The sequence below is a fragment of the Giraffa tippelskirchi genome, chromosome 12 (assembly GCF_054371585.1).
Source record: "Giraffa tippelskirchi isolate mGirTip1 chromosome 12, T2T-mGirTip1v1.2.pri, whole genome shotgun sequence".
Taxonomy (NCBI): domain Eukaryota; kingdom Metazoa; phylum Chordata; class Mammalia; order Artiodactyla; family Giraffidae; genus Giraffa; species Giraffa tippelskirchi.
In genome coordinates this window covers 73,054,887-73,082,490 of record NC_137286.1, presented here as the reverse complement: position 1 = coordinate 73,082,490, position 27,604 = coordinate 73,054,887, and the positions used below count along the sequence as shown (strand labels likewise).

General features: G+C 45.9%; 1 protein-coding gene across 1 annotated transcript in view; it reads right to left on the bottom strand.

The window, feature by feature from the left end:
* The window catches only part of LOC145528624 (uncharacterized), a 51,300-nt gene extending 25,691 nt beyond the window's left edge, over positions 1-25,609 (bottom strand). The window contains exons 1-11 of the mRNA XM_081547279.1: positions 25,563-25,609; positions 23,807-24,642; positions 19,452-19,524; positions 13,680-13,796; positions 10,456-10,581; positions 8,906-8,976; positions 8,632-8,686; positions 5,888-6,039; positions 4,424-4,539; positions 1,730-1,893; positions 1,297-1,355 (exon numbers count right to left, since the gene is read on the bottom strand). Coding sequence (XP_081403405.1) covers positions 19,478-19,524; positions 23,807-24,642; positions 25,563-25,609 — 930 coding nt within the window. The 3' untranslated portion in view covers positions 1,297-1,355; positions 1,730-1,893; positions 4,424-4,539; ... (4 more) ...; positions 13,680-13,796; positions 19,452-19,477. The remainder of the gene's footprint in view (positions 1-1,296; positions 1,356-1,729; positions 1,894-4,423; positions 4,540-5,887; positions 6,040-8,631; positions 8,687-8,905; positions 8,977-10,455; positions 10,582-13,679; positions 13,797-19,451; positions 19,525-23,806; positions 24,643-25,562) is intronic.
* Positions 25,610-27,604: the final 1,995 nt, after the last annotated feature.

Genomic DNA, 27,604 nt, shown 5'->3' with positions numbered 1-27,604 from the left:
ATGGGTAAGCTACTATGCCCATTTTGGGAGAGAAGATGGGGAGTGATCTTGGCTCAAGCAAGTCTCCCAGGAGAATGGCCTCAGACTCTAGTGACTGAGCTGCTTCCGGGCCAGCCTCATGCAGCCGGGTCCCCAGACACACTCTGCTGACTTCCGCTGACTTCCTACGAGTCCAGACTGAGGGCCAAGTCCCTGGCTGGGCCACTGGCTCCAGGAAGGCCCAGTCACACATGATGCCCAAATGCTCACTTCCACCCAGGGTGCGCTCTGGGCTTTGGCTGCCCTGGCCTGGGCCGAGTGCCCAGAACAGGCAGCCCTACCTGGACAGCTTTCTCTGGCTCTGGCCATGGGGACAGCAGGAGGCAGCTCTGCTGGGTCCTGGCTGTAATGAGGCCTCATTAGGGGGTCCAGCTGCTCCAGATCCACTCAAGGAGGCCGGCTCTCTCAAGCCCGCCTCTGACTTTTCTTAGTAAGAGTGGGCATTCCTCCAGAGGGCCCAGAAGTCGAAGGGTTTTGTTTGCGACCTGTGACTCTGAGGGAAGATCCTGCTGAGGCAGGACTGCAGCGTGCTGGGGTGCTGGGGCTGCCGGGCAGCTGGGTGAGGGGAGGGGAGGCCACAGAGCTGAGTCGGGGGGCTCCAGAGAGGCCAGGTTGGGGAGGGAGGCCAAGCGGAATGGAGGGCAGGTCCTAGGTCCAGAGAGGAAGCCTGAGGAGGTTGGGCCTTTTCCTCCGGATCTAGATATTGTCCATTTCACTGGGAAGGCTGTAGTTGTGAATCTAGGATCATCCAGTCATTGTGCAGGCTGGCCTGGCTAGGAGAGTACCTCCTCTGTGCTAGTCCTTGTCATATAAGGAGAGTGGCTACTGTGTGTTGGTGCCTAAGATAGGAGAAGACCTACTGTGTGTCAAACCACACTAGGAAGGCACCCATTGTGTGCCAAGTCCAGTGCTGGGAGAGCACCCACTTGTGCCAGCCCCATCCCAGGGAGCCCTTGTGGTTTTCTGGGTCCTGCACTAGATGAGTGCCCTATGTATGCCAAATTCTGGGCCAGGTGAGGACCCAGGATATGATCAGCCCTGAGCAGGGTAAGCATGCACTGTGTGCCTGGCACTGTGCTAGGTGAGTGCCCAATGTGTGCCATGTCATACTAGTTGAGCATTTGTCATGTGCCAGGACTCATGCTAGAATGCCTGGTAAGTGACAAGCCTTCTACCAAGGAAGGGCCTGGTGTATGCCTAACCCTGTGCTTGCTGAGCTCCCAGGATGTGTCAAGCCCACACTGGTTGAGCACTTACCACATGCCAGGACCCGGGCTGGCTGAGCATCCACTGTGCACCAGGCTCTGTGATGGCTGCTGCAAACAAGAAGGATCTAAACACTTTTGTCAAAGCATAACAGAACAGGTCAGGGTGGGACAGCCCCAGGCAGCCTGTGGTGCTTTCAAAGCCTTCTAGGATGATTTAGATGCTCCAACACCTGGAGCCCTAGCCTGGGTGACTCTACTCTTATTCATCATGAGGCTTCCTAGTAGCAGAGGCACCCAATGCAGCAGAGATGTGGGGAGAGACCAGGAAGACTCACCAAGGCCTATCTGCCCAAGATGCTATATGAGTGGGGAGCAGGCACAGGGGAGGGGACTGAGTTGGACTTCGTGTGAGACTGTGGGATTAAAGCTGACCCAGTGGGGCTCTTGAAGAAGGAAATGGCAACCCAATCCAATATTCTTACCTAGAGAATCCCGTGGTCAGAAGAGCCTGGTGGGCTGCTGTCCATGGGGTCGCACAGAATCAGACACGACTAAAGCAACTTAGCATGCATGCATGAATTGGCAACCCACTCCAGTATTCTTGCATGGAGAATCCCAGGGACAGAGGAGCCTGGTGGGCTGCCACCTATGGGGTCACACAGAATCAGACACGACTGAAGCGACTTAGCAGCAGCAGCAGCAGCAGCAGCAGTGAGGCTCTCCTGTCCTGGGCTCCTCTCTACCAGCTCCCCATCCTCTGAGGCCCAGGCAACCCAGCCCTACATGTGTATAACTAGAGGCACTAGGTCTCCATGAAAAGGACCACCCCCACCCCACCCCCCACCCCTGGTGCCACCAAGCATCCCAGCTGCTCCCAGGCTTGGAAGCACCCTGGCCAGCTGGGTTCCTGCATGGCCCTGTCCTAGGAGCTGCTGAGGCATGAGGAAGGCAGCTGAGCTGGCCTGGTAGAGACCATCTGGGCTGGGAGTCGGGGGGAGGAACACGTGCAGCAGGCATGTGGGCCAGGGCACGTGCTGGGAAGTGGTTTGCTCTCCGCAGGACACCTGCCGCATGGAGAGCCCCGCAGAGGCTCCAAGGATGACATAGGGTAGACACTGAGGAGACCCAGGGGGCCCATGTCTTCACACCCAAGCCTGGGGCAAAGGGGGATGGAAGTGAGGACCTCGTGGCCAGGGCCAGCTGCTTACTCCTGCATACCAGGACACAATTGGCAACAGAAGTCACAGAACTGGGAGGGTCCAAGTGCCCCTGGTTTACACGCATGGCCCTCAGCTCCCTCTGTTCTTCCCCACCGTGGCCTCTAGAGAAGGAACATCCTTCATGATCGGCCCTTAGGGGACCACGGGCAGCTAACGAAGTCCACGTACAGCTGCCCAGGTTAGCTAAGAGGGATGGCGCTCCTCAGAGACAAGTGCTACATGAAGGCAGCACTGGTTGCAACTGAGTCCTGAGAATAGTGTAGCCCAGGGTCATAAGCAGAATTGAGAAAGAAGCAGGAATAGAATCTCAAGCAACCACTGTGGGTGCCCAGGGGACCTGCTATGGAGCCTCAGATGCAGCAGCAGTGGGCAGATGTCAAAGGTCAAAGGGCATGAAGGAAACTACGCTCTGGCTATCTTCAGGCACATCCTGGTGCTGGGAACAGGCGTCCCAAGGCGGCATTCCCTTCCACAGACGGGCTAGCCGGCAACGCCTGGTGTCTGGGAAGCTCAGCCCTGGCAGGGGTTCTGGGACCTTGGGATTCAGGCTGTCTGTGCTGCCCACGTGAGTGCCACATCACACCTGCCTGCCCAACCCAGTCCTTTCAGGGTCACTCCAGAGAAAGCAGAGCAGCCAGCGAGTACTCAGAGGGTTTCTTAAGTTTCACGGGACTCAGAATCTCCCTGGAGGGAGGGGAAGAGCTGCACTCCACTTTCTGCTACAGGCCCATGGCAATTCCAACACTTCTGGCAAGAAGGAAGCCAGTCTTGATCCTATCATGGCATCTACTCCCCCCTAGCAAGTATGCAGGTCTTGAGACCTCCGTCTCTGCCCACATCTGAGCACTCAAGAGCTCAGGTTGGCTCAGGACTACTTTGAGAAGCCTAATTCATTCAGACGTGTTCCAATCAGGAGTGGGCCAGACCAGAGCGGGCCTGAAGGTTTGGATGCTGGAAGTTTAGGGCCAGGCAGGAGAGAGGGTCCTGAGCCTGGAGCACAACTGTTTGGCTCCCTCCCCAACAGCAGTTCTCTGGACCGAGGACTTAAGAGTCCCAGAAATCCCTGGTGAGAGACAGGGCTTGTTTGAGGAGGGCTCAGCAAGAGATCCTAGGTCAATCAGTCTTTCACTGAATGAGAACAGCAACAGGAGAATCCATGTGGGTAAGGGAGGAGCCAAGGGAAGGGCCATGCTTAGCCACTGGCTTCCTCCCAGGCAGCTGCCCAGTTTCACTGGTTCTTGAGGCAATATCCCCAGAGAAGGAATACAACTGCCCTTGGGGTATTTTCCCGGCTTCTGATTCCAGAGCTGGCCTGCTCCGTCCATCCATGAGCCATCCATCCATGAGCTGGCCCTGCTGTTGCCCTCTGCTTCGCACCACCTCTCCTGTGCTCTGAGGCGGTGGGCAGTGAAGAGCCGTGACTTGGGGAAAGGGGAGAGGGATGTTTCCTAAAAGACCTCACAAGAGGATTCAACATGAAATGTTCTATGCTATTTTTTGAGTGAAAGAAGAGAAAAAAAATCAGTCTCTGAGGACTCCTTGATCAGGCCCTACTGAATGCTCCTCACAGCAGGCAGAGCACAGGATGAGAGTGCCGCGGTGTCAGCCACAGGACAGCCCTCCCGGCAGGATCGACTGCAGCCTGATCTCCAGGGTATCTTGTGATGAGGGTAGGGAGTGTGCTTCCTGCCTCCTAGCATGACTTTCGGGCTCTGTAGCAGAATCTGCCTGCTGTGGGCTCTGAACCATGGCAGTATCTAACCTGCTGGGTGAGGGGCTGCCTGCCTGAGCCTGCGATAGCTCTACCACTCAGGAGTCCTGGCAGTGCCAGACTTTGGGCCCCATGGAGCCTCCTAGGCCCTCCTGTCGGGGCCAGCAGATGACAGCAGGCCCCAGAAGGGATGGACGGTGCCCATGACCCCCACCCCCTCGCTGCAGTCTGGTCCCTGTACTCACCAGCATCCCTTTGGCACCTTTTTCTGCCATGGTGGAGGTGGGTTAGGGGCTCTGGAGTCCCAGATCACACTCGCGGGCTTTGTTTCTAGCATCTTTCAGAGTACAGGCCTCCAGAGCTGTGGAGACAGCAGAGAATGAGGTGAGGATTTGGCCCGGGGAAGGCATGGCAGGACGTGTGTGGCTCTCCAGAACAGGTAGTGCAACGCCCAGACAACCTGCTGCTCTTCCCTCCCGTCCTGTTCCTTTCTGGATGACCCTCAATCCAGTTCCTACCTCACTTCTCTCCCAACCCTTCCCCTGAAACCCCTGGTCTCCAGGCTTCCTGTCCCAATGAGCCAAGGCTTATTTTTGACTCTCCAGATGCCCAACTCTATTAAAAAAAAAAAAAAAAAAAGAACATAGAACTGGGACAGGGTCCAATTCCTTCATCATCTGTGTGAATGGCCTCAACCTTTCGCCTGAAGAGGAGTCAGCTTGATCAGCACATGCTCCCCCACCTCTCCCCAGCCAGGCGGCCAGGATGGGCCTTCCCTATACTGAAGGTGCTCAGCCTGGGCTCCAGGCATCTGGAGTTACATCACTAACTTGGATCAGAAGCTCTGGGCACAGCAAACACAGCATGTGCAGGCATGACTCCATGCCCTTGCTCAGGCGGGCCCCTGCCCAACACCTTCCCTCCTGCTCCCAAGGTGAAATTGTACAAACCCTTTGGACCCTGCTTCAGTGGCACTTCTCCTCTGTTGCTTTACCTGACACAGCCCCCACTCCACTCCAGAATGAACAAATTGCTTCCTCTTTTGTGTTTTGTGCTACCAGTATTCTTATAAACTCACTCTAGACATATTTGCTTATGTCTGTCAACGCTGGGTTGGGTAATTCCCTGAGGGATTGGATGTGTTTTATTGATCCCTCTGTGGCCTGCCCTCAATCTTTCCCAGCATAACGGTCTTTTCAAATGAGTCAGCTCTTTGCATCAGGTGGCCAAAGTATTGGAGTTTCAGCTTCAGCATCAGTCCTTCCAATGAATATTCAGGACTGATTTCCTTTAGGGTGGACTGGTTGGATCTCCTTGCAGTCCAAGGGACTCTTAAGAGTCTTCTCCAACACCATAGTTCAAAACTGTCAATTCTTTGGTGCTCAGCTTTCTTTATAGTCCAACTCTCACATCCATACATGACTACTGGAAAAACCATAGCCTTGACCAGATGGACCTTTTTTGGCAAAGTAATGTCTCTGCTTTTTAATATGCCGTCCAGGTTGGTCATAACTTTTCTCCCAAGAAGCAAACAAGCGTCTTTTAATTTCATGGTTTGCAGTCACCATCTGCAGCGATTTTGGAGCCCCAAAGAATAAAGTCTGTCACTGTTTCCACTGCTTCCCCATATATTTGCCATGAAGTGTTGGGACCAGATGTCATGATCTTAGTTTTCTTAATGTTGAGTTTTAAGCCAATTTTTCACTCACCTCTTTCACCTTCATCAAGAGGCTCTTCAGTTCCTCTTCACTTTCTGCCATAAGGGTGGTGTCATCTGCATATCTGAGGTTATTGATGTTTCTCCCAGCAATCTTGATTCCAGCTTGTGTTTCATCCATCCCAGTGTTTCTCATGATGTAGTCTGCATATAAGTTAAATAAGCAGGGTGACAATATATAGCCTTGACACGCTCCTTTTCCTATTTGGAAGCAGTCTGTTGTTCCATGTCCAGTTTTAAGTGTTGCTTCCTGACTTGCATACAGATTTCTCAGGACGCAGATCAGGTGGCCTGGCATTCCCATCTCTTTTAAGTCATTAGGAAAATAGAAATTAAAATCTCAGTGAGATAGCACTACAAACCCATTAAAATGGGTAAAATTTAAAAGGCTAATAATACCAAGTATTGGAGTGGATGCAGAAAAACTGCAACTCATACACTGCTGGTATGAATGCAAAGTGCACAACCACCTTGGAGGAGTTTGGAAGTTTCTTCAAAAGTTAAAATCACACCTACATTAAGACCCAGCCTTTTTACTCCTAGTTATTTGCCCAAAGAAAAGGAAATACATGCCCGTAACAGACTTGTACATCAATGTTCCCGGCATCTTTTCTGTAACAGCCCCAACTGGAAATAACATACTGTTGGCAAAGAAGGTTAGGAGGAGTGACTCTTGTAACTCCTGGTGTAGTACAAATTATAATTCCTATATATTTCGGCAAGAGCTATTGAAAGTACAATTATCCTACACAACAAGCTGTGCATGTGTAAAATGATGTATCTACAAGGGTACACATATAGCTTTGTCTATAACAGCAGAAGGATGGAATCTTTTCAAGTGTCTGTCAATTAGGGAAATACATTAAAAAAAAAGATACTAAACGCCCTCTATTAGTTTTCAGGGGCTGCAAAAACAGAATAGTACAGACTGGGTGGCTGAAACAAAAGAAATTTATTTTCTTGCAATTCTGGAGGCTAGAAATCCGAAATCAAACTTATTAGCAGGTTTGTTTTTCCTGAGGCCTCTGTCTTTGAGTTGCAGATGGCTGCCTTCGTTACTACACTTTATTCTATATGAAAACATTGTTTTTGTAATGTTACAAAATAGAATAAATTCAACTCATCCTAAAATACCATCAGTTGTGAAAAGGAATAGACCATGTGAAATTAGCATCTCCCTCCTCTACATCCTAAAGGATTAATACAGTACCAATACAGATATTTCTTCTACTAGTTATAGGACTAAGACCAGAAAGGAAAGATAGACACATACTAGGGATAATCATATGTAGTGAAATGAAAAAAAAAAAATGCCTTAATACATTTCAAAATATAGATTAAAAATAGCTTAGAAAAAAAGACTAACTGAAATTTACTTAAGAAAAAGTAGAAAAGTTTGACTACAAACTAAAGAAAAGAAAAGATGCATCAAGTATCTCTCTCCAAAGAAGATTCATACTGAGATAGTCCTATAGGTATTCATGCTATTTTCAAAGGTACATTTCTATGAAAAATAGATAAAGGAACATGCACCACTAAAAACTGACACCAGAACACTGACACCCCATCTGACTGTGGGGCCTCTTGCTGTTCGGCTTTTATGTGGTCCATGTGGCCCCTTCACTGACTCTGAGCACCCAGGGCTGTATTAGTTAACTGAATTTGGCAGAAAACGGCGCTACTCCACTACCAGGCCTAGTTGTTCAGAAAACTAGCAGTACCCACATCCACCCTCTTAACCCTGCAGGGTCCCAAGCTGCCACGTAAGAAGCCCAATCAGCTCACTGGAGAGAACCTCGCAACAGGCCCACACGGAGAACAGAGGCCAAGCCATCCCAGTCAGGCCACCAGAGGAAAGTACCCGCATCAGGGATCCAAAGCAAGAGCTGCAGAACCTCCCAGTAGAGCCCAGCCAACCTGCAGAGCTGGGAAAGGCAATAAAATGGTGCGGTTTAAAGCCACTGTGTTCGGATGGCTGTTTCATAGGAACAGACGATTGAAAACACTGACAAAGCAGAGACACATGTGGATACATACACATCCACCCCCTCTTGCTAAGCACTGTAAAACAGCATCACTCAACGCTGCAAAATTCCATAACAAAATAACAGCTAATCAAATCCGGCAGTTCAACGAATGGTTAACACACCATGGCCAAGACGAATGTTACAAACGGACTGTGAGATAGTGCACCAGTTATATATATGTAATCCATAACTTCAGGGAGTTAAGGAAGAAACCACATATGATCATCACTCAAGTTCCAAAAGTACACTTGGAAAAAATCATGTTTGTTAATTACCACTGTTTTACTACAGTTTTAAATTTATTTTGAAGCTTCAGACTGCACCTTCTCAGCAGTTTTCCTGGAGAAGTATGGGGCAGAGAGATGAAGACAGTGTCATTCAGGTCGAGTCAGGAAAACGAGAAGCTGCCAGCTATTACCAGCAGTAGTCAACATTTTCCCAAAAGTTCCAGATGAAAAAATCAATGTGAAAAAGAAATGACTTTATATAGGAAAGTGGCCAAATCATCACCATTTACTGCTTTTTAATATTTATCAGCCAAAAGCAGTTAGAAAATATAACAGAAAAGAATATTCCATTCACATTAGGAACAAAACGGGAAAGTATTTTGTTGGAAAAATACCTGAAATGGGATTGCATTTTATAGCCGTAATCAGTTAACAGTGGGCACCCTGGATGGTGGCATTTAGTAGGTAAAATGGGAACTTACTTTCATTTTCTACATTGTATGTTTTCTTTCATCTTTCTAATTGTGCATCTATTACCTTTAAATAAGAAAAAAACATATTTTAAAATTCTAGCCACAACTCTATAGAACCAACCAACATAAATAAATAAAACCTACAAAATTTTAACTTTTCAACCAGTATACATCTACTTCAAATAAGAACTGTACTTATTATTTTATTTTTGCAATGAATCAGAAAAGTACATCATACAGTTTCTACACAGGAATGATGCTAGGCTGGCAACAGGGCATTGACCTTTATGGCAGGTTCCTCCTCACAGCTGACTCGCATGGACTTTGGGCTCATCTGTACATGCTTCCACAGGCCTGGAAGAGCAGAGTGCAAGGGAAGTGACCACTGGCCTACAGGTAAAACATCATCCATCCCATTCACTAGAGACATTTTCCTTATTGTTTACTGGCAGAGATTCAGATGAAAATCTGATCTGGCTATGAATCCATGGAAGGAATTATTTTTAAAAACGAGGGGATTCCCTAGAGGCACATGGTTAGGGCTCCGTGCTTTCAATGCCCAGGGCGCAGGTTCAATCCCTGGTCGGGAACCAGATCCTGTGAGCTGCGCAGCTTGGCAAAGAATCTGCCAAGGGCCGCCTGCTGACCTAAGTTTTAATACGTGTGTTGTGAAAATATGCAGATCCACATCCTAGGTAGAGGCTCTCCATAGCTTGACTACTTGAGTATAATTTTGGCCAGAAATATTCCCGTTTAAGAAATAAACTGCACAGAGAGCGCCAGATACTGGGTTTATCTGGATTTTAAACTTGAATGTCTCTGAGATTACTGGGCTGGTCGTGGAGGGGGCTGGTGGAGAAAGGCCATTGGCCAGCAGGTAGGACCACCTTGTGCCTCTCCGATGCCTATCATTTCAATGGGCAGTAGAAATTGCCCTCTACTTAGGTGATCAGCTCTTCATGTGACTTTTTGGTCAATGTGACTCTTGGGGGGAAATTGCACAAAATTCCTTTCCTAGCCCCAATCTCAATTTCCCTTTCCAAAATGGACATCCTGCGACACAAGCTCGCAGACAGGCACGAGCCAGACCAGCCACCACTGGAAATGGGCAAAATCCATTGTGTCCTTTAGAGACCACCAGCTCCACCTGCCCATATGATTTTGGAAACAAACTTCAGAAACTCAGCTCCCTGGCTTGCACAATGCACACTTCCAGCAACAATACAAGAGGCACAGGGACATGAGCCCTCCCTATACACCTAGGTGAAACTCTTCCTCAGTGTTTAAAAGAGAGGAACATCTAACAAATGCTTACTTTCATGAAACTGAAACATCAGGATAGTATTTTGGGAATTATAGGAACGTTGTGATTACAGATACAGCTTACTACACAAAGGGGAGAATCCTGTACAATAGAAAATCAAACCTCCTGCACGCTGTGAGGACAGAATGAGAAGATGGCAGTATACAAGCCGGGAAGCATTCTCTTTAAGCACAGCATCTGCTAGAACCCTGATCTTGGACTTTACTCTAGAGCCGTGGACAGCAGGGTGGGTGTGTGTGGACTCAGTGTATGGCCAGAGTGCAAACTCTCTTTTGAGAACCGATACTTCAAAGTACAATCATACAACACAGATTCACAAATATGTTTACCATGGAAGGTAATGGAATTATATTCAGAAATGAAAAAAAGAGAAATTAACATCCAAATGAAAAGAAAAAAACAAGCAAACCATACTCCTCCATCAAGCACTCCTGCTTAAAGAAGGTTTCCATTTTAGAACCAAAAAGCAGCGGGCCTTGGGGAGGTAGAGAGGGAGGTGGAGAAGTGACCTTGGTTGGGTGCAGTCTCACACCAGGAGGTAGTCTTAGCAGCCATGTGGCCAGGGGTCATGACAGCATGTGCTCCAGAACGCCTTGTCTAATCAGCTGCTCGCACTTCCACCGAGGTAAAAAGTGCTGAGGGGAGAGGGAAAGGAAGAGAGAGGAATGAAAGCATTTTAAATTACATGTTGTGTCATTAAAAAGCAGCAATGCATGATGAATATTTCAAACTGTACCAGTGAAGTAGTTAAAGGCTAAGCTTAAGTATATTTGCTGTTTTCATCAACTGAAATTGATGTTACTTAGAGCTGTACTAAAATTTGAATTTTATACACAAATTCATTCCTTGCTTAAGTTAAATTTAAACTAAAGACTTATGAATTCTAGTAGGTATTCTCCTCAGTGTTTGCATTTTAAGATTTAAACACAAGAAAGCTAGGTAGGTGATCTGGGCCAGGGACCACAAGGGGTGTGGCAACAGTTCACTAAGAAGGCAAACGGAAGGAGTGTATCCTCCATTAAACCTCTTCGAGGATCTATGTCTGAACAGTCATTCCTCTACTAACAGTGCAACTCTTCTCCCATATTTTTCAAGGATGAAAAGTCTTTGTAACCCAAGGATGTTGGCCACACGCTGTGTGAGGAAGGTGGTGCCCGGCTAAGGCTCATCCTCCATATCTCCCGAGAGCACACTGCTCGCATTAGGACCTGGAATGGCATCTCCTGGTCTCATTCCCTCCCAAACAGCAAGGCTTAACACACAAGGGAACATTTACTAAATTCTGGTATGGGGAGGTGCAGGGAGTGAGGCAGGAAGACTTTTCAAGCTCAGAGGTGACCAAAGAAATCTCAAAGACTAGACAGACATAGATACTTGAGTAAAAATGAAAAACGGTGTATTAGAAAGTACAGCATAGAGAACTCTAGAAAGGAACTGAAGGAGCGAGTACAGCAAGTACTCAAGGAAGTGAGCGGATGCCATTTCAGCAGCACCATGCGCCTGACAGTTCTCTGCAAACCCAAAGGCCTCGCATGGGACCCACGACCACAGAAACTCCTGCCAACCAGTCATGAAGACCCGTGGGCCAAGGACTGATGTCTAACTTAACTGAATTTTTTAAGTCTTACAACTATGAAATGCAAAAAAAAAAAAAAAGAAAGAAAGAAAAAAACATGATGGAGTTGTTCACTGAACAGTTATTCCAATGTCTACTAAAGACATTTGTTCTCATTTCTGGGCAATGAGAAACATGCCCCACAGAGTCAAGAATAAAGGACTGTATGGTAGGAAAATGTTCCCCTATTAATATTTCACATTATGTGGGTGATCTATAACACAGATTTTATAGAAAACTTATTTCAGATGTGCTCAGACATGTTAGCGGGGAAGGCAATGGCAACCCACTCCAGTACTCTTGCCTGGAAAATCCCATGGATGGAGGAGCCTGATAGGCTACAGTCCATGGGGTTGCAAAGAGTCATACACGACTGTGCGACTTCACTTTCACGCATTAGAGAAGGAAATGGCACTCCAGTGTTCTTGCCTGGAGAATCCCAGGGACGGGGGGGGGGGGTAGGCTGCCATCTATGGGGTGGCACAGAGTCCGACACGACTGAAGCGCTTCAGTCGTGTCTGACTCTGTGCCACCCCATAGACGGCAGCCCACCAGGCTCCGCCGTCCCTGGGATTCTCCAGGCAAGAATACTGGAGTGGGTTGCCATTTCCTTCTCCAGTGCATGAAAGGGAAAAGTGAAAGTGAAGTCGCTCAGTCGTGTCCGACTCTTAGCGACCCCATGGACTGCAGCCTACCAGGCTCCTCTGTCCATGGGATTTTCCAGGCAAGAGTACTGGAGTGGGGTGCCATTGCCTTCTCCGGCAGCAATGTTAGAAGCCCCTTAATGTCCACTACAGTAGATGACGCTTTTAAGTTACCTCAGTTTTACAGACTGATACTGAGAGACAAAGACTCATCAAGAGGAAGGCTTCTGCCCACAAACCCTAGAATCCACACGTCACAGAGCCCACACGCCACAACTACCAAGGCTGCTTGCCGCCACAGTGGAAGCCTGTGTGTCTAGAGCCTGTGGGGAGTGGGCAGTCTGACTACACCCATTTATCCCTACATGACGGTCAAAGGTCAACTGTATTATCCCTTTCTGACTATATGCAACGTTTGTTTCAAGATTTTAGAAAAAAGATAAAAGGATATTTTATGATAAGCTTAATACCTATGACACAAATGATCATCGCAAGGTGGTATTTAGTTTGCTACTGATTCCAGCATTTCCATCATTCGACACTCTTACAAAATTTAAAGTATCCTAAGACAGTAAATACCTGGCTATGTTTTTTTAATAGCACTGAAGTACCATCTTCAACTTCAAATTCTCCATAGTCTTTTAGACACTGCACCCGGAAAGAAAAACTGATGTTTTATAATATCTAAATTATTTTTTACTATGGAGTAACCATCAAGTAGCTGGGGACTGTACATGTGCCCACAGGGAGCTGTTAGTCTCTGCCTGCTTCTTCTCTGTGAGTCAGGCTCAGCATTCTTTATGGAGGCATTCTAGCGGTTCAAACTGTCCAGTTCTGATGGGGAGGAAGAAAAAGGGCAAATCTCTGAATACACGTGTAGGTCAGCATGGATAGCAAGGAAACTGAAGGAGACGCCAAAGAGAGTTTTGGGTTGGTTTTTCACCTTGATTTCATTTTCTTTTAACAATGTGTAAAATACTTACATGGTTCTAAAGTTAAAACTTTAAAAGCAGGTACAGCCAGAAATTTTTAATTGTTCAATCCTATTCCCACTACCACCTACAGGCAAAAGTTTTGGCTTGGGCTTATGTTTCCTCTCTTGTTTGTGCTTTGCTTTATTGTGCCTCTCTAATACTGATTTTATTTTTTACAAACTGAAGATTTGTGCCAACCCTGCATTGTCAGAGAGCAGGAAGAGAGCAGGATTTTTTTAGCAATAAAATATGTATATAATGCTAAGACATACTCAACAGATGAGTGTAAGCATAATTTTAATGCACTGGGAAACCAAAAGATTTGTGTGACACATTTTAGTGAATATTCGCTTTATTGTGAGTCAGAAACCAAACCTATGGTGTCTCCAAGTTATACGCCTATATACACTAGTATGTATTCATATACCCCCTCCTTTGGACAAAAGCAAGCACACTCTATGCATTAAAGAAACATCCATTTTTTTAAAAGGTATACTTACTTCTATATATACGCTTTTTGGAGATTTCATATCCTGTGTGATATCCAAACCTTGGTCTCCTGCCAATGACCTCATGTAGGTAGCGAGGGATTTTTTGTAACTATTGAACCAGTCCATCTGGAAACATAAAGATGGCCATTTGACAAATGTGTAAGAAAATAAACTTGCAGAAACGGTACACTAAACCTTTCAAAAACAGCACACATGCCCACATGCATCTTTACTATGACCATTCATTCAAACAACAAATATTATTGATTGCCTATTATGAACCAAGCACTGGTACCTAGAACAGAAAGTATTGGTCATTCTGCATATTGGTACCTAATAATGTAGAATGATATACCACTTTCAAGGACTGGACGAGTCAGTATTATAATAATGTTAACTGATCTATAGATCCAAGTCATTCTCAATCAAAACTCCAATTGTTTAAAAATATCAAACTTGACAAATAAGGCTAAAATTTACATGGAAATGCAAAAAGCCAAAAATAGTGAAGACACTTGAGAAAGAAGAACAAAATGGGAAAACTTACTTAATAAGTATTACAAAATTACAATCATTTAAGCAGTATGAAATCAGTACAAGGACAAACAGACTAAGACAAAAGAAAGCCTCCCCCCGCTCCCCCCAACCACAGACATGCAACTTGGCTCATACATTATTTACAAAAACCTATTCCAGTACCATGGATATCTTTGTGAAAAATAAAACAACATAACTCCGAAAAGACTGTACAGAAAAACATCTTCATAACCTTCACTAGTAAAGTGTGTGCGTGGATACATACACACATACACCCCTCCCTCAGGTTTAATACTTTGCCAGAATGACTCACAGGACCCAGGAAAGCACTGTCCTGATGTCCACTGTTGTACTGTAGTGAAAGGAATACAAATTAGAACCAGCCAAAGGAAGAGACACCCAGGGTGAGGTCTGGGAGGGTCCCAGATGGGAAGCTTTGATTTCCTCTCCCTGAGGGTCAGGACACACCACCCTCCCAGCACACTGCTGTGGAACAATGCACATGATGTCGTGTCAACCAGGGAAGGTCACACAACTCTGGAGTGTTACGACATAGGCTGCATCGATGGATCAAACTATGATGGACTGAATCACAGGTGACGGAGCCCTACTTCTAGCTCCCCTCTCCTCTCTGCAATGATATCAAGAGGCTAAAAGCCTCAAACCTGAGGGGAGAGTGGGAACATCTGAATTTGCAGCCAGTTGGTCAGAAAGGAGAGTGGCCCTGGGAACCCCCAAAGCATGGCTGGTGTCTGAAGTGAGGGCAGTCTTAACCTATGAAGTTTGGTCTAACTAGGTAGTTAGTGTCTGAAGTCACTGCAGCAGATGCTCTGACCTTCATTTTGCAAATGAGGGAATTTGGGCACAGGGAGAGATGGATTCACCTGCCTAGGATCTCACAGAAGCAGAGTCAACATTTCTACACGAGTTTGCTTGCCTTAAATCCTGTGTCCTTAAATATTGTGCCTCAGTGACTGGACAAATCAAGAATTCATCACACATATTCACAAAGATAAGCAAAGTACGTGTATGCCTGCTGAGTCTCTTCAGTCGTGTCCAACTCTCTGCGACCTTATGGACTGTAGCCTACCAGGGTCCTCGTCCATGGGATTCTCCAGGCAAGAATACTGGAGTGGGTTGCCAAGCCCTCCTCCAAGGGATATTCCTGACCCAGGGATTGAACTCGCATCACTTACGTCTCCTGCATTGGCAGTTAAGTTCTTTACCACAAGTGCCACCTGGGAAGCCCCAAGCAAAGTATGTACACACATATATTTTATGAAAAATCTCCAAATAATAATGCCAGTTTTGAACCCTACTGATGGATCTGTAGCAACAAACATAACGGGACCCTTTATTTTGTTAATAGTAGTTTTCCATACAGCATTTAGAATTACTCCTACCGTTCTTAAACAGACCAAAAACTACTGAAAAGCAAATCTTAAAACAAAAAGACAAGTACTATAAACACTATTACAGAAGCTGAGCCAGAAGCTCATTATAAAGCATTGGATCAGAAGTCGTCTTCATCAGGAGAGGCTTAAGACTGAACCACCAGAAGGTAACACGTGGACTTTGATTTGGTTCCGGAGGCAAACAAACCACTGTAAGAGGACACCTTTGGGACAACCAAGAAAAGAGGAATAGACTGGATGGATGCTGTAAAGATATGGTCACTGCTCTACGCATGAGAATTATACAGTGGTCACAGGTCAATTATACAGTGAGAAAAGGCCCCAAAGGTCCTTATTTCTTAAAGATGCATACAAAACTATTCAGTGGTAAAATGCCTAATGTTTAGCCTAGACACATAAAACAAGACAACGCAATTATGGCAAAATGTTAAGAACTGTTGGCCTATATGATGGCTCCATGGGGGGCTGTAATATTATTCCCTAGTTTTAAGAATAATGCAATTTTCCATGATAAAAAGTGTTTAAATGGAAACAAAGAGAAAATTCAGAATGCTCATAGAAGAGAGGCACCTCTAAGAATCTCTGATACCCACTGGGATCGGAACCCTCCACTGCTCCCTGCCACCCCTGCAAACAGAGAAGCTCACAGGGAAGCTCCAGCACAGCGCTGATTTCTTGGCAAAGAACAGTGTCGAAACTTGATGGCTGGTATCAAATCACCTCGTCCACTTGACTTTGCGTTATTCCTGGTAAACTATTTAAGGAAAAGAATGTCTACTGAGTACAAGTCAAATATTCAAAAGCAGCTAACAACTGATTCCATGCTTGTTGTTAGCCATTTGTGTTAGTAGTTAACCTACCTAAGTAGTATCTGCCTCCACATCGGAGCTTTTGCTAATAGCATAAAATAGAAAAGAGCCAGGGAATTCCCTGGCGGTCCAATGTTTAAGACACTGCATTTTCACTGCTAAGGGCACAGGTTCAATCCCTGCTCAAGGAACTAAGATCCTCCAACCTGTGTGGACAAACTTAAATTAAAAAAAAAAAAATCTAATTTGCCTAGGATCACACTCCCATTCTTTTGTTTAGCCATGTGGCACATTGGGTTTTGCACACTGATTGATTTCCATTGTCTCCAAAAGACAAACTTTTGCCTCAATTTTTAGAATCTCTTTTTCATGATGGGATAAGAGATCAAATATCATGGTGCATAAGATTATGGCCTCACCTCATGCTTTCATCCTACAGAGTCCTCTTTCTATGGTATCAATACTTTCAAATCCTCATTCCCATAAAGTGAGCAAAGGACTCTAAAGTCAAATGCTCCTCCACTCATCCAAGAAATAGTTCTTAATCTTCAACTATGTGCATGTTTGTACGTTAGGGTCCTTTACACAGAGAGGGAGAAAATTTTGGCTTTTTCCCCTATAAAATATATGTCTCCTTAGATATCAGACAAGCATCACCCTTTCCAATCAGATCTACAATTGTTTACTGGGTATGGTGTTTCAGTTTTGTAAAATGAAGAGTTCTGGAGAAGGTGGTGGTGTTGATAGCTATATGATACTATGAATGTTTTGAAGACACTCAATGGTATGTGTGCTCAGTCACTCAGTTGTATCCGACTCTTTCTGATCCCATGGACTGTAGCCTGCCAGGCTCCTCTGTCCATGGAATTTTCCAGGCAAGAGAACTGGGGTGGGTCGCCAGTTCCTTCTCCAGGGGATCTTCCCAACCCAGGGAATGCATCTCCTGCATTGGCAGTCAGATTCTTTACCATTGAGCTACCTGGTGTATATCTTAACCACAATCGAAAAGAAAAAAAAGAGAGAGAAACAAAACAAAACCAGATGTACAGAATTAATAAATATCTACTTTGGACTTTTAAAAGGAAACAGATAAATACAAAATGTATGTGCTTGCTCCAGGGCCTGAAAATAGAGGCAAAATATATGTCCCGTGTCTTCTACATCTGTACCATGTACATAGATGTACCATGTCTTCTAGATCTGTTCTAGACACTTCTGTCACTCTACAAATGTTAGATTTATTCTCCACACTGCTTACAATGTGCTCTTGATTATAATGAAATAGCACAAATAAAATACACCCAACTTAACATCAAAGTTCTTGATTAAGTACACAAGAACTTCCTTAAAAAAGTCACATTTCCACATGAGCAGTTAAATAATAGATTTCTTCTGACAAAGAATTCTAACCAGAAATTGGTAATAGTGACTGTTCTGCCCAGAACCAAACTAGGAGGACAGGGCACAGAATTTTGGATCCTGAATTTCCCCATGGTATGAATATAGGAAAATCATTCCCTTACTGGACCAAGGCCTGTTCAGTCACCTCCTAAACAGGTCTGCAAACTGTTCTCTTTCCCCTAGCCTGGCTCACCTCTGCTGTCACCTGCATGACCACCATCCTCTCTCAGTCCCACCATCCACTATCCACATGGGGCCAGGGTGGTCCTTAGAACACATACATGCCACCACCGGCCCCATGTGCTTAAAAATCTCCCCTGGTATCACCCTCGGCCTGCTCACTAAGTTCCAGCCACACTGGCCTTCGGGAATGACCAGGTCCCCGGGCATTCTACCCTCTTTCAAGACTCAGGGCCTTTGCACATGCTGTTTCCTGCAACTAGAATCCTCTCTGCCCACAGTTACTTCCTCGCTAAAACCCGCTTCTTCAGGCTCCAGCTGAAGAGTCTCTTCCTCAGATTTCCAGGATTTCTTAAGCTACCAATATTTTCATTGCATGACCCTCTCTCCCAGTGCGGTGTTTTCCTTCACGGCAGGTACTCTGGCCTGCTTTACCTGCATTTAACATCTGCCTTCTGCATGACACTGTTGAGGGCCACGGGGGCAAACCTCTTGATTCTGCTGTTTACAATTGAAACACCAGAGCCTTTTATCAGCTCATAACTGCTGAGTGCATATCTGTTGCATGAACAAATGAAGGACTTGGGAACTTGAGTGCAGGGCTTTCCATTTTCCTCACATTTACTGCAGACCTCTTGCACATCAGTTCCCCGTTCATCAGTATCTATCCTTAAACACAGTCATGGCAAAGTGTTTCTACTGTTCTGTGTACTCCACACACCCTAACAACACGCTACTGATTTCTATGCCCAACTAACTGATGAAAACACTACCTAACAAGGCCAGGCATGAAATCTCAAGTTGCAGACAGACTTCTCTCTATGATGAGCTCTCAATAACTCATTTTTCCTCCAGCACTCAGTACTCGTGTCTTATTCTTCACTCAATCACATGTCCTCTGCAGTCTGTCGTTCAGCTCAAATTCTCCGCTGTGCCAACTCCCATGCTTGGCTCTAAACAGTCTGCAACTCCAGAACCCTCTAGCCTACCAAGCTGTAGTGTTCTGCAGCACAAGTTCCCAGTCAATTTCACTTAAGCTTTCGGAAGTCACTGCTACTCCTGCTAAATTTGCAAACTGCCTGTTCTCCCTTTAAACTCACTAAGGCCTCACCTGATGAAAACAAGCAGCGGAAACAATACACTTCACTCGTCAGGTCTGTTACTTGCTCCTGTGTCATCTCTTTTGGACCCACCCTAATTCCTTTCAAGTCATACCAGTCAAACAAGAAATATTTATCGAACACCTACCATGTGCCAAGCACAATTTGGTCCCTAGAGACATACAATCATTAACACAAATCCTTCTACTTCTGTATAACTAGGGTATGATCAGGCTCACAGAGAATTAAAAAAAAAAACAAATCATACCTCAAAACTAATGTTAAGATGATCTGACATCAATATCATATTTCTTCAACTGTTTTAAAATATCAACTTACCAACTTACACATCAGGTAGGTTTTGCTCATATAAAGCTTTCATCTCCTCCAGAACTTGCCTCAGTCTGTCCTCCTGGAACATATAAAGTTACACTCATTAATTCCCCCACCAAGTTTGTAGCAACTCTATGCTTATGTACCTTATGAAAAACCAGTAGTCCTTCCACACCTACTAAGATGGCTATAATGACAAGTGCTGGAGAGGATGGGGAGAAACTGGCACCCTCGGCCAGTGCAGGCGGGAATGTAAGACGGTGAAGCCCTAGAGAACACAGCCTTGTGGGGCCACAACAAGTCACATTTCGAATTCCCATATTATCCAGCAATTCCTCTTCTAGGTATACCCTCGAGAGAACTGAAAACCTATGTTCACACAAAGTATGTCCATTCAATGCAACATTACTCAGTCAAAAAAAAAAAAAGTGCTGATACATACAACAACATGAACTTTGAAAACACTGTTTAGTGAAATAAACCAGACACAAAAGGACAAATATTGTATGATGCCACTTATCTGAAGTGTCTAGAATAGGCAAACACATAGAAACAAAATAGATTAGAGGCTACCAGGTTGAGGGGGGAGAAGAGTGGGTAGTTACTGCTTAAAAGCTATAGAGTTTATTTGGGGTTATGAAAAACCTTTGGAAACAGGGGTGATGGTTGCACAACAATGGGAATATAATTAATGCCACTGAAGTGGACACAGAAGAATGGTTAGAAATGGCAAACTTTAAGTTTTGTATCGTTTACCACAATTAAAAAAAATAAAAAGGAATGAATTACTAACAAAATACACAATCAACATAGTCATTAAGGATAATCTTAAAAACACTGTACTGAGAAGTCAGACAGAAAGGAGTACACACTGTATGCTTCTAACTGGCCCTGTACAGAAAAGTTTGCAATTGCTGGCATGCTGACTCCAGAAATACAATAAAAAAGACAAACATAATCTGTAGGGGAAAGAAAATCCTTGGCTGCCTAAGGCTGCAGATGGGAGGTAGCCAGTGCCACAAAAGAGAAAAGGGAATCCTTGGGATAGCAGAAATCTTGGTTGGGTTGCTGGTTACAAGGATTGTATACATTTGTCAAAACTTTATTAAAATGTGTATTGAGTTGTACATAAATCATACCCCAATAAAACTAATGACAGAAAACCAATAGTCTACAGAAGCAATAACACATGACAAAAGCATGTAAATTACTTATTATTTATTGGAAAAGGATCTCAAAAGGTTACTGCCAAAAAAAAAACAAAAAACTACACACTGCTAGGATAGAAAACAGAAAGGTCAAAGGAGTTTTTCCACTATCTACTTTGGCAAATTTCTAAAAAAATTTCCCTTGGAAGGATAAAAACATTAGAATTATAAAATTCATAAATGCTACACAATGTCTGTCAACAGGCAACCCCTACACCTGAAACACTGTATTGAAACACTGTATTGAAATAAACTATATTTCAATGAATATTTTTACCAAAATAAAACCCAATAATGCTATAACAATGACAACCAAAAAAAAAACCCTCAAAACAAAACAACGATAAGCAACCCATCTACTGTTAGAGCCAAAATAAATGCATTAGCAAAAAAAATGCTTTAGCACTACGGGTATAACTACAAAATTACACTATTTAATGCTGCTTGGATTAAGAAATGATTTCTAATGAAGAATGAAAGTATGACTTGTACCTACTCTTTCATCAACTAGTTAAAAAGATATCATGGAAAAGTCTGATTTAGTAGAATTCACTTAAATATTCCGTTTATCACAAATATTATTTTAAGGAACAGCTGAAACTCTTGCACGATTAGGAGATCAGCAGCTATACAAAAGACAAGTATGAAATAAACTTGTAAAGATACAACCGAGTTTTCAGATTTAACTTTTTATTTATTTTTTTAAGACTTAAATTTTTAAAATTTACACTGGGAATTCAATGATTTTGTGTTCCCACCTCCAGCTGTAAGCCCCTGGGAACTCAAGATAATTTTCCTAAAGACTCAAACGATTATCAGTTCTGCAGATACAAAGTGCATCATTCCAATTTGCCACACACAGCACGTAACCATGAGGGATTCTGGAATGAAACAGGCAGAGTCCCTGCTCTAAACCAGCTACCATCTGCCAGGGAGGAATGATTCTCGAAAGCATGTGTGGGTCCAGGGTGTGAGGGGTCAATCAGATCAAGACCAATTCTTAGTCTAATTCCAGCTCAGCTGTCCCAGTGGCCAGCCCCCCAAAGGCAGCCAGGAAAAGGTGCACCGACACCCTCTAAGACCCAGAAAAGCCAGTGATTTTATACTTCTAAGTTCACCCCTGATCCCCCCCCTCCACCCTGCAGCTTCCCAAAGTGGGAAACCAACACTTCAAGTCTGAGCAAAACAGACAGCTGGACCAACAGTCTGAAAAGCCAGCAACTGTGGGCAGTGTCTGCGCCTTTGGGCTCCTTTCTTTCCGTGTGACCTAGTCTTCCCACCCTAGTAGAGACATACTGGAAAGCCTCCACCCTTCTCAAATATCTGGCTTAAAATTCAGCATTCAAAAACTAAGATCATGGTATCCGGTCCCATTGCTTCATGGCAAATAGACGGAGAAAAAATGGAAACAGTGGCAGAATTTATTTTCTTGGGCTCCTAAATCATTGCAGATAGTGACCGCAGCCATGACATTTAAAGACCCTGGCTCCTTGTTAGAAAAGCTATGACAAGCCTAGAAAGCATTTTAAAAAGCAGAGATACTACTTTGCAGACAAAAGGCCTTATAGTCAAAGCTATGGTTTTTCCAGTAGTCATGTACGGATATGAGAGTTGGACAATAAAGAAGGCCGAGCACCGAAGAATTGATGCTTTTGAACTGTAATGTTAGAGAAGACTCTTGAGAGTCCCTTGGACAGCAAGGAAATCAACCCTGAATATTCCTTGGAAGGACAAATGCTGATGCTGAAGCTCCAATACTTTGGCCACCTGATGTAAAGACCTGACTCAATGGAAAAGACTCTGATGCCAGGAAAGATTGAGGATATGACGAAGGAGAAGGGGGCTACAGAGGGTGAGATGGTTGGATGACATCACTGACCCAATGGACATGAATTTGAGCAAACTCAGGGAGACAGGTAACCGCAGGGAAGCCTGGCATCATGCCTCAGTACATGCGGCCATAAGACTGGGGCATGACTTAGGGACTGAACAACAGCAACCCCTCTGAGTTCTACGTCTCCAGTGAACCTCCCACTGTGGTCTCCTACCTTTTTAGATAAGGTAACTGCCTGAAGTTGCAAGAATAACAGACTGGAACCGAAGAAAACTGTTCAAGTTGGGGCTCCGCTTCCAACAGCTGCAAGTTCAGACAAGCCCTTTAACTTGATGCGTAATTCCAGTGGCTCAGCTTCCTCAACTGTTAAATAGCCCAAGTGTCAGACTAAGTGCTCTTGAATGTTCAAAACAAAACTCACCTTACCCAAAGGCTCTTCCTGTTGACCACCAGATGTTTACTCTGCCACCTGAGAGAAGCCTCCAGAGACGTGGTCCCTCCCCTCCCCCGCTACTCTTCTCACCTCCACCCCTGTCCTTGTACCTACAAGACCTGTCGTCTCAGGTGTTCAGTGACCCCCGACCGGGCTGTTGACCACATCCCTCTCTCCTGCTGTCTATTATAACCCACTCAGAACCAGTCTTTCTTCTATCCGATCCATTCCCCAAAGGGCTGCGTGGTTGTTTAGTCTCTAAATCATGTCCGATTCTTGCAATCCCATGGACTGTAGACTGCCAGGCTCCTCTGTCCATGGGATTCTCCAGGAAGGAATCCTGGAGTGGGTTGCCATTTCCTTCTCCAGAGGATCTTCCCAACCCAAGAATCGAACCCAGGTCTCCTGCGTTGCAGGTAGATTCTTTACCGACTGAGCTATGAGGGAAGCCCCTTAATTAGTGTGGAAGCCCCTTAATTAGTGAAGTGAAAGTCGCTCAGTCTGACTCTTTGCAAAGTCTGACTCTTTGGGACAGTCCATGCCAGAATAGTGGAGTGGATAGCCTTTCCCTTCTCCAGGGGATCTTCCCAACCTAGGGATTGAATCCAGGTCTCCCGTATTGCAGGCATATTCTTTACCAGATGAGCCATAAGCGCTGCGACAGCTATCTAAATTCAGAGAAATTCCATCGCTCCTCTGAAATGCGTTGTGAGTGAAGAGAGAGCCTCCCGCCCCAGAGCCCTCTTGCTGCCCGCCCTTCCCTGGCGGGGAGGGGAGGGGTGTTTGCATGGCCGGCTCCCCGGTGGGGCTACCCTCACAGCAGCCCTTAGGGAGCAGCCCTAACGCCCGGGCTACCCCGTCCCCACCTCCCCGGTGTAACTCGCACCTGAGCTCCAGCAGCCAGTCTCCCGGTCCCTCCGCGCGTCACCGGGTGAGACGCCCACCGCGCAGCCCGCGCGCACAGCGGCTTCGAGGACGCTGAGGAAGTGGCGGCGACCCCCGCGCGTGGGCGCGGGAAGCCACCGAAACCGACCTGCCCACAGCCACGAAGTGGAACCACAGGCACACCCGCCATCCCGCTGGCGGTTGTGCAGCCTCAGAGAAGCGGTCCCGGGAGGCGCCCACCCGCCCGCGCCCTCACGGCGCTGCGCCTCAGGCAGCCTTCCCTCTGCCGCTCGGGGTAGCTCCCGGCCGGCTTCACGGCCTTCTCGCAGATCATGGCGTAGGCGCCAGGCTGAGAGCTTAGGCCGGGCCTCTGCGAGGGTCCGCGGCGCGCAGGGGGCGTGTGGGAGGCGAGCCCGGCAGGCGCCTGCGCGGGGGACGTGCGGCCGAGGAGCGCAGGCCGGCATCTGGGGATGTAGGAGCGGGGAGCGCGGGCCGGCGCTCTGGGGCGAGGGCGGCAGGTGAGCGGCGAGCCGGGCCGGCGGGGAGCGGGGGGAGGGGTGCGTGTGAGCGGGGAGCGTGAGCCAGGAGCGCGTGAGCGGCGAGCCGGGCCGGCACCGCAGGGAGCGTGTGAGCCGGAAACGGGGCCCTGTCAGTGGGAAGCGCGCGCTGGGGCCCTGTGAGCCTGGAGGGCGGGCGGTCACCGTCTGGCCTGAGGGGCGGGCAGCTGGCGGTCGTACCCGGGCCCCCTCCGCGTGGGGCCGGCGGGGCGCCCGGAGAAAGCTGGGAGGCGCCAGCGGTGGGCTTGGCCAGTGGGTGGGTCCCGCCGCCACCGGGCTCCTAATTGTTTTTAATTTGAGGATAATGACAATATCCTGATTTTTCTACCCTACCCTTTGGGTTCCGAAGTGACATTTATCTAAAAATTGATGCATTATTCCAGGTCAGTCTATAGCCAAATGTTTGTGTCTCTTCCTTCCGTTCTTCTCTCGATTTTTATTGGAGTACAGTTGATTTACAGTAGTGTGTTAGTGTCAGGTGTGCGGCAGAGTGAATCAGTTATGTGTATATATGTATATCCGCTCTTTTCAAAAACATGTTTTTCCATATGGGCTGTTACAGAATGTTGAGTTCCCTGCGCTATATGCAGTTGGTCATTAGTTATCTGTTTTATACACAATAGTGTGTAGTGTGTATGTGTCAGTCCCAGTCTCCCAACCAAATGTGTGTTTCTTTGGTACATGTGCACGTGTAAAACTGCTAGAAAAGGGTCAGAGAGAAGCAGGCTGAATTGTGGTTTTTTACCACTTCGGCCTTGAAAAGATAGTTCTTGAAACTTGAAAATATTACTGCGTTTGGATTGTCAAGTTGATCTGCAAGGAACATTTCAAGAGACGCAAAAGCATGGGGGGTAGTGATACATATGTGGGCTTATGACAACAGCAGTTTGCTTTGGTGATGTTTTAATATGGGCTTCCCTGATCGCTCAGTTGGTCAAGAATCCGCCTGCAATGCAGGAGACCCAAGTTCGATTCCTGGAGAAGGGAAAGCCTACCCTCTACAGTATTCTGGCCTGGAGAGTTCCATGGACTATATAGTGTATGGAGTCGCAAAGAGTCTGACACGACTGAGCGACTTTCACTTTTACGCTAATAATACAAAGCATTTTGGATGTGCAGAGTACCTTTATGGCAGCCATACTTGAAATAACAGAATGTAACTGTTTGAAGGTGGCACCAATGGAAGGAGATAGGAAGGGCCTGATCTCTTTGTTGCAGGCGGCTGCTGCCTCGTGATCCAGCACCATGCCTGAAGTCAGCATCCTGGTTCTGTCACTTAGCAGCTGTGGGATCTTGGCAAAACCTGTCGTAACCGGGTTAAATGTGGGCACTTTTTAAAAGTAGGGTATTTTCTTAAAAAGCGTTTAGGAAATCTTCATGCAACTCAGTATTAATTTTAACAGAGTATATCTGAGAGCCTTCCACAGAAGTATGTGGATCATTTATCTGGAGCTTCTGGTCAAAGAGGAAAACAAAACATTAAATGGACAAGTAGAAGGTAAAACTGGATTTGATAGAAAAGTCATTTGACAGAACGTTGAATTAAAATGGGACTGCTGACGTATTCTAATAGCCAAAGCAAATCACCTGTCGGATGCGTAGTGAGGAAAAAGTCGAGGAGGGTAATAGTGTATCTTATCAGGTGTCAGCCACAGATTAAATTGAGAATGCCATCTAAGGAGCTAAATTATGAGTTCCTGGACTTCCTTGGTGGGCTGGTCCAATGGTTAAAACTCTGTGCAGTTAAGACTTGCTGATGCAGGGGGTGCAGGTTTGATCCCTGGTCAGTGTGATCCATGGCCAGAAGAAAAAAAAAATTATTAGTTCTGTTTCAAGATACTCTACAACCTCAGGAAGGTTGAGAAATAAGGGGAAAGAGGGAATGAAGAATGAGAGAGGCATAGGGTACAGGAAGGAAATGAAGGAAAAGGAAGCAAAGGTCTATGGGGGAAGGTGGCAAGAAATAAGATAGGTCTTTAGAAAAAGGGAGAGTATTTGACATGGGCGATGAATTTGAAGTGAGCTTATCTGAGAAGAACAGCAGAGTTTTCCTTGTCTTATTGTTTTCCTGGCTGCATTCAGGATTGAGGTCCCTAGGCATGCAGAGCTGTGTGTTAGCCTCTGTGCAGGAACACAGGCATAGGTACTCAGCTGTAAATGTGTGCAAATTGATGTCATATGAGATGCTGCTGCTTTATAGGATGGTGTCATGTAGGCCAAAACGAGAACTGGAAAGAAGGAGAGAGCAGGGGCCGTGGTGGGGAGATCAAGGAACCTACAGCCTGATACAGTGTCCACTGGAAAGTTTCCAACTTCTAATGCAGTTTGTTTGGAGGGAGGTGTCTCCAAAGTGAGGGTAGAGTGAGGGTAAGTTGCTGGTGCTGCTAAGTCGCGTCAGTCGTGTCCGACTCTGTGCGACCCCATAGACGGCAGCCCACCAGGCTTCTCCATCCATGGGATTTCCCCGGCAAGAGTATTGGAGTGGGTTGCCATTGCCTTCTCCGGAGGGTAAGTTGAGGCTAAGATTTTAGAAGAATAAATTAAGTTGAAGTCATGTAGAAGCAGACTCAGTGTAGACCAGAGTTTCTCAAATTTTAATTAGTCGCCTGGGGACCTTGTGGGAAGTGCACGTGCTGAGCAGGAGGTCTGAGATTCTGTGTTTCTAACAAGCTCTCAGAGTAGCAAAGGTGTAGCCTTGCCTATAGAGAAATCTGGAAGAAGAGCATTGGATAGTGCTGGAGATAACAGGATCAAGGAAAAGCATTATTTTGTGTTTCTTTCTGAGCGTGTTTATAGCCAGAGGGAAGCAAAGAGTTGAAGTAGCAATTACAGGTGTAAGATTCCATTGCTAAGCAAAGAGGGAAAAAGAAGTGGTGGAGATGATCCATAGAAAGAATGTAAAGGGGGAAGAATTAAGACCACAGATCGAGGGGAGAGAATCTAGTGAAAGGAGGAAGGGCGGAAAGTAAGGCCTTAGGGAGGTGAGTTTGAGGACACTTGAGAGAATTCCTTCTAGATGACTTTAGTGTATTTACACTGAAAAGAAATAAGATCACTGTTGCTCCAGAGAATCCTGGGAGTAGGGGAGAAGGGTGATGGTGCTAGAAGTAGGAGAAACCCCAGCCACTCTAAGTAACTGTCAGGCATCAAAGGTATATGTTGCACTGGTATTTGTTATTCAAAGTAGATTAATTTGAATATGGAAGGCATTGCCTTTTCTTTTTTTTTTAAGGTAGCTGATT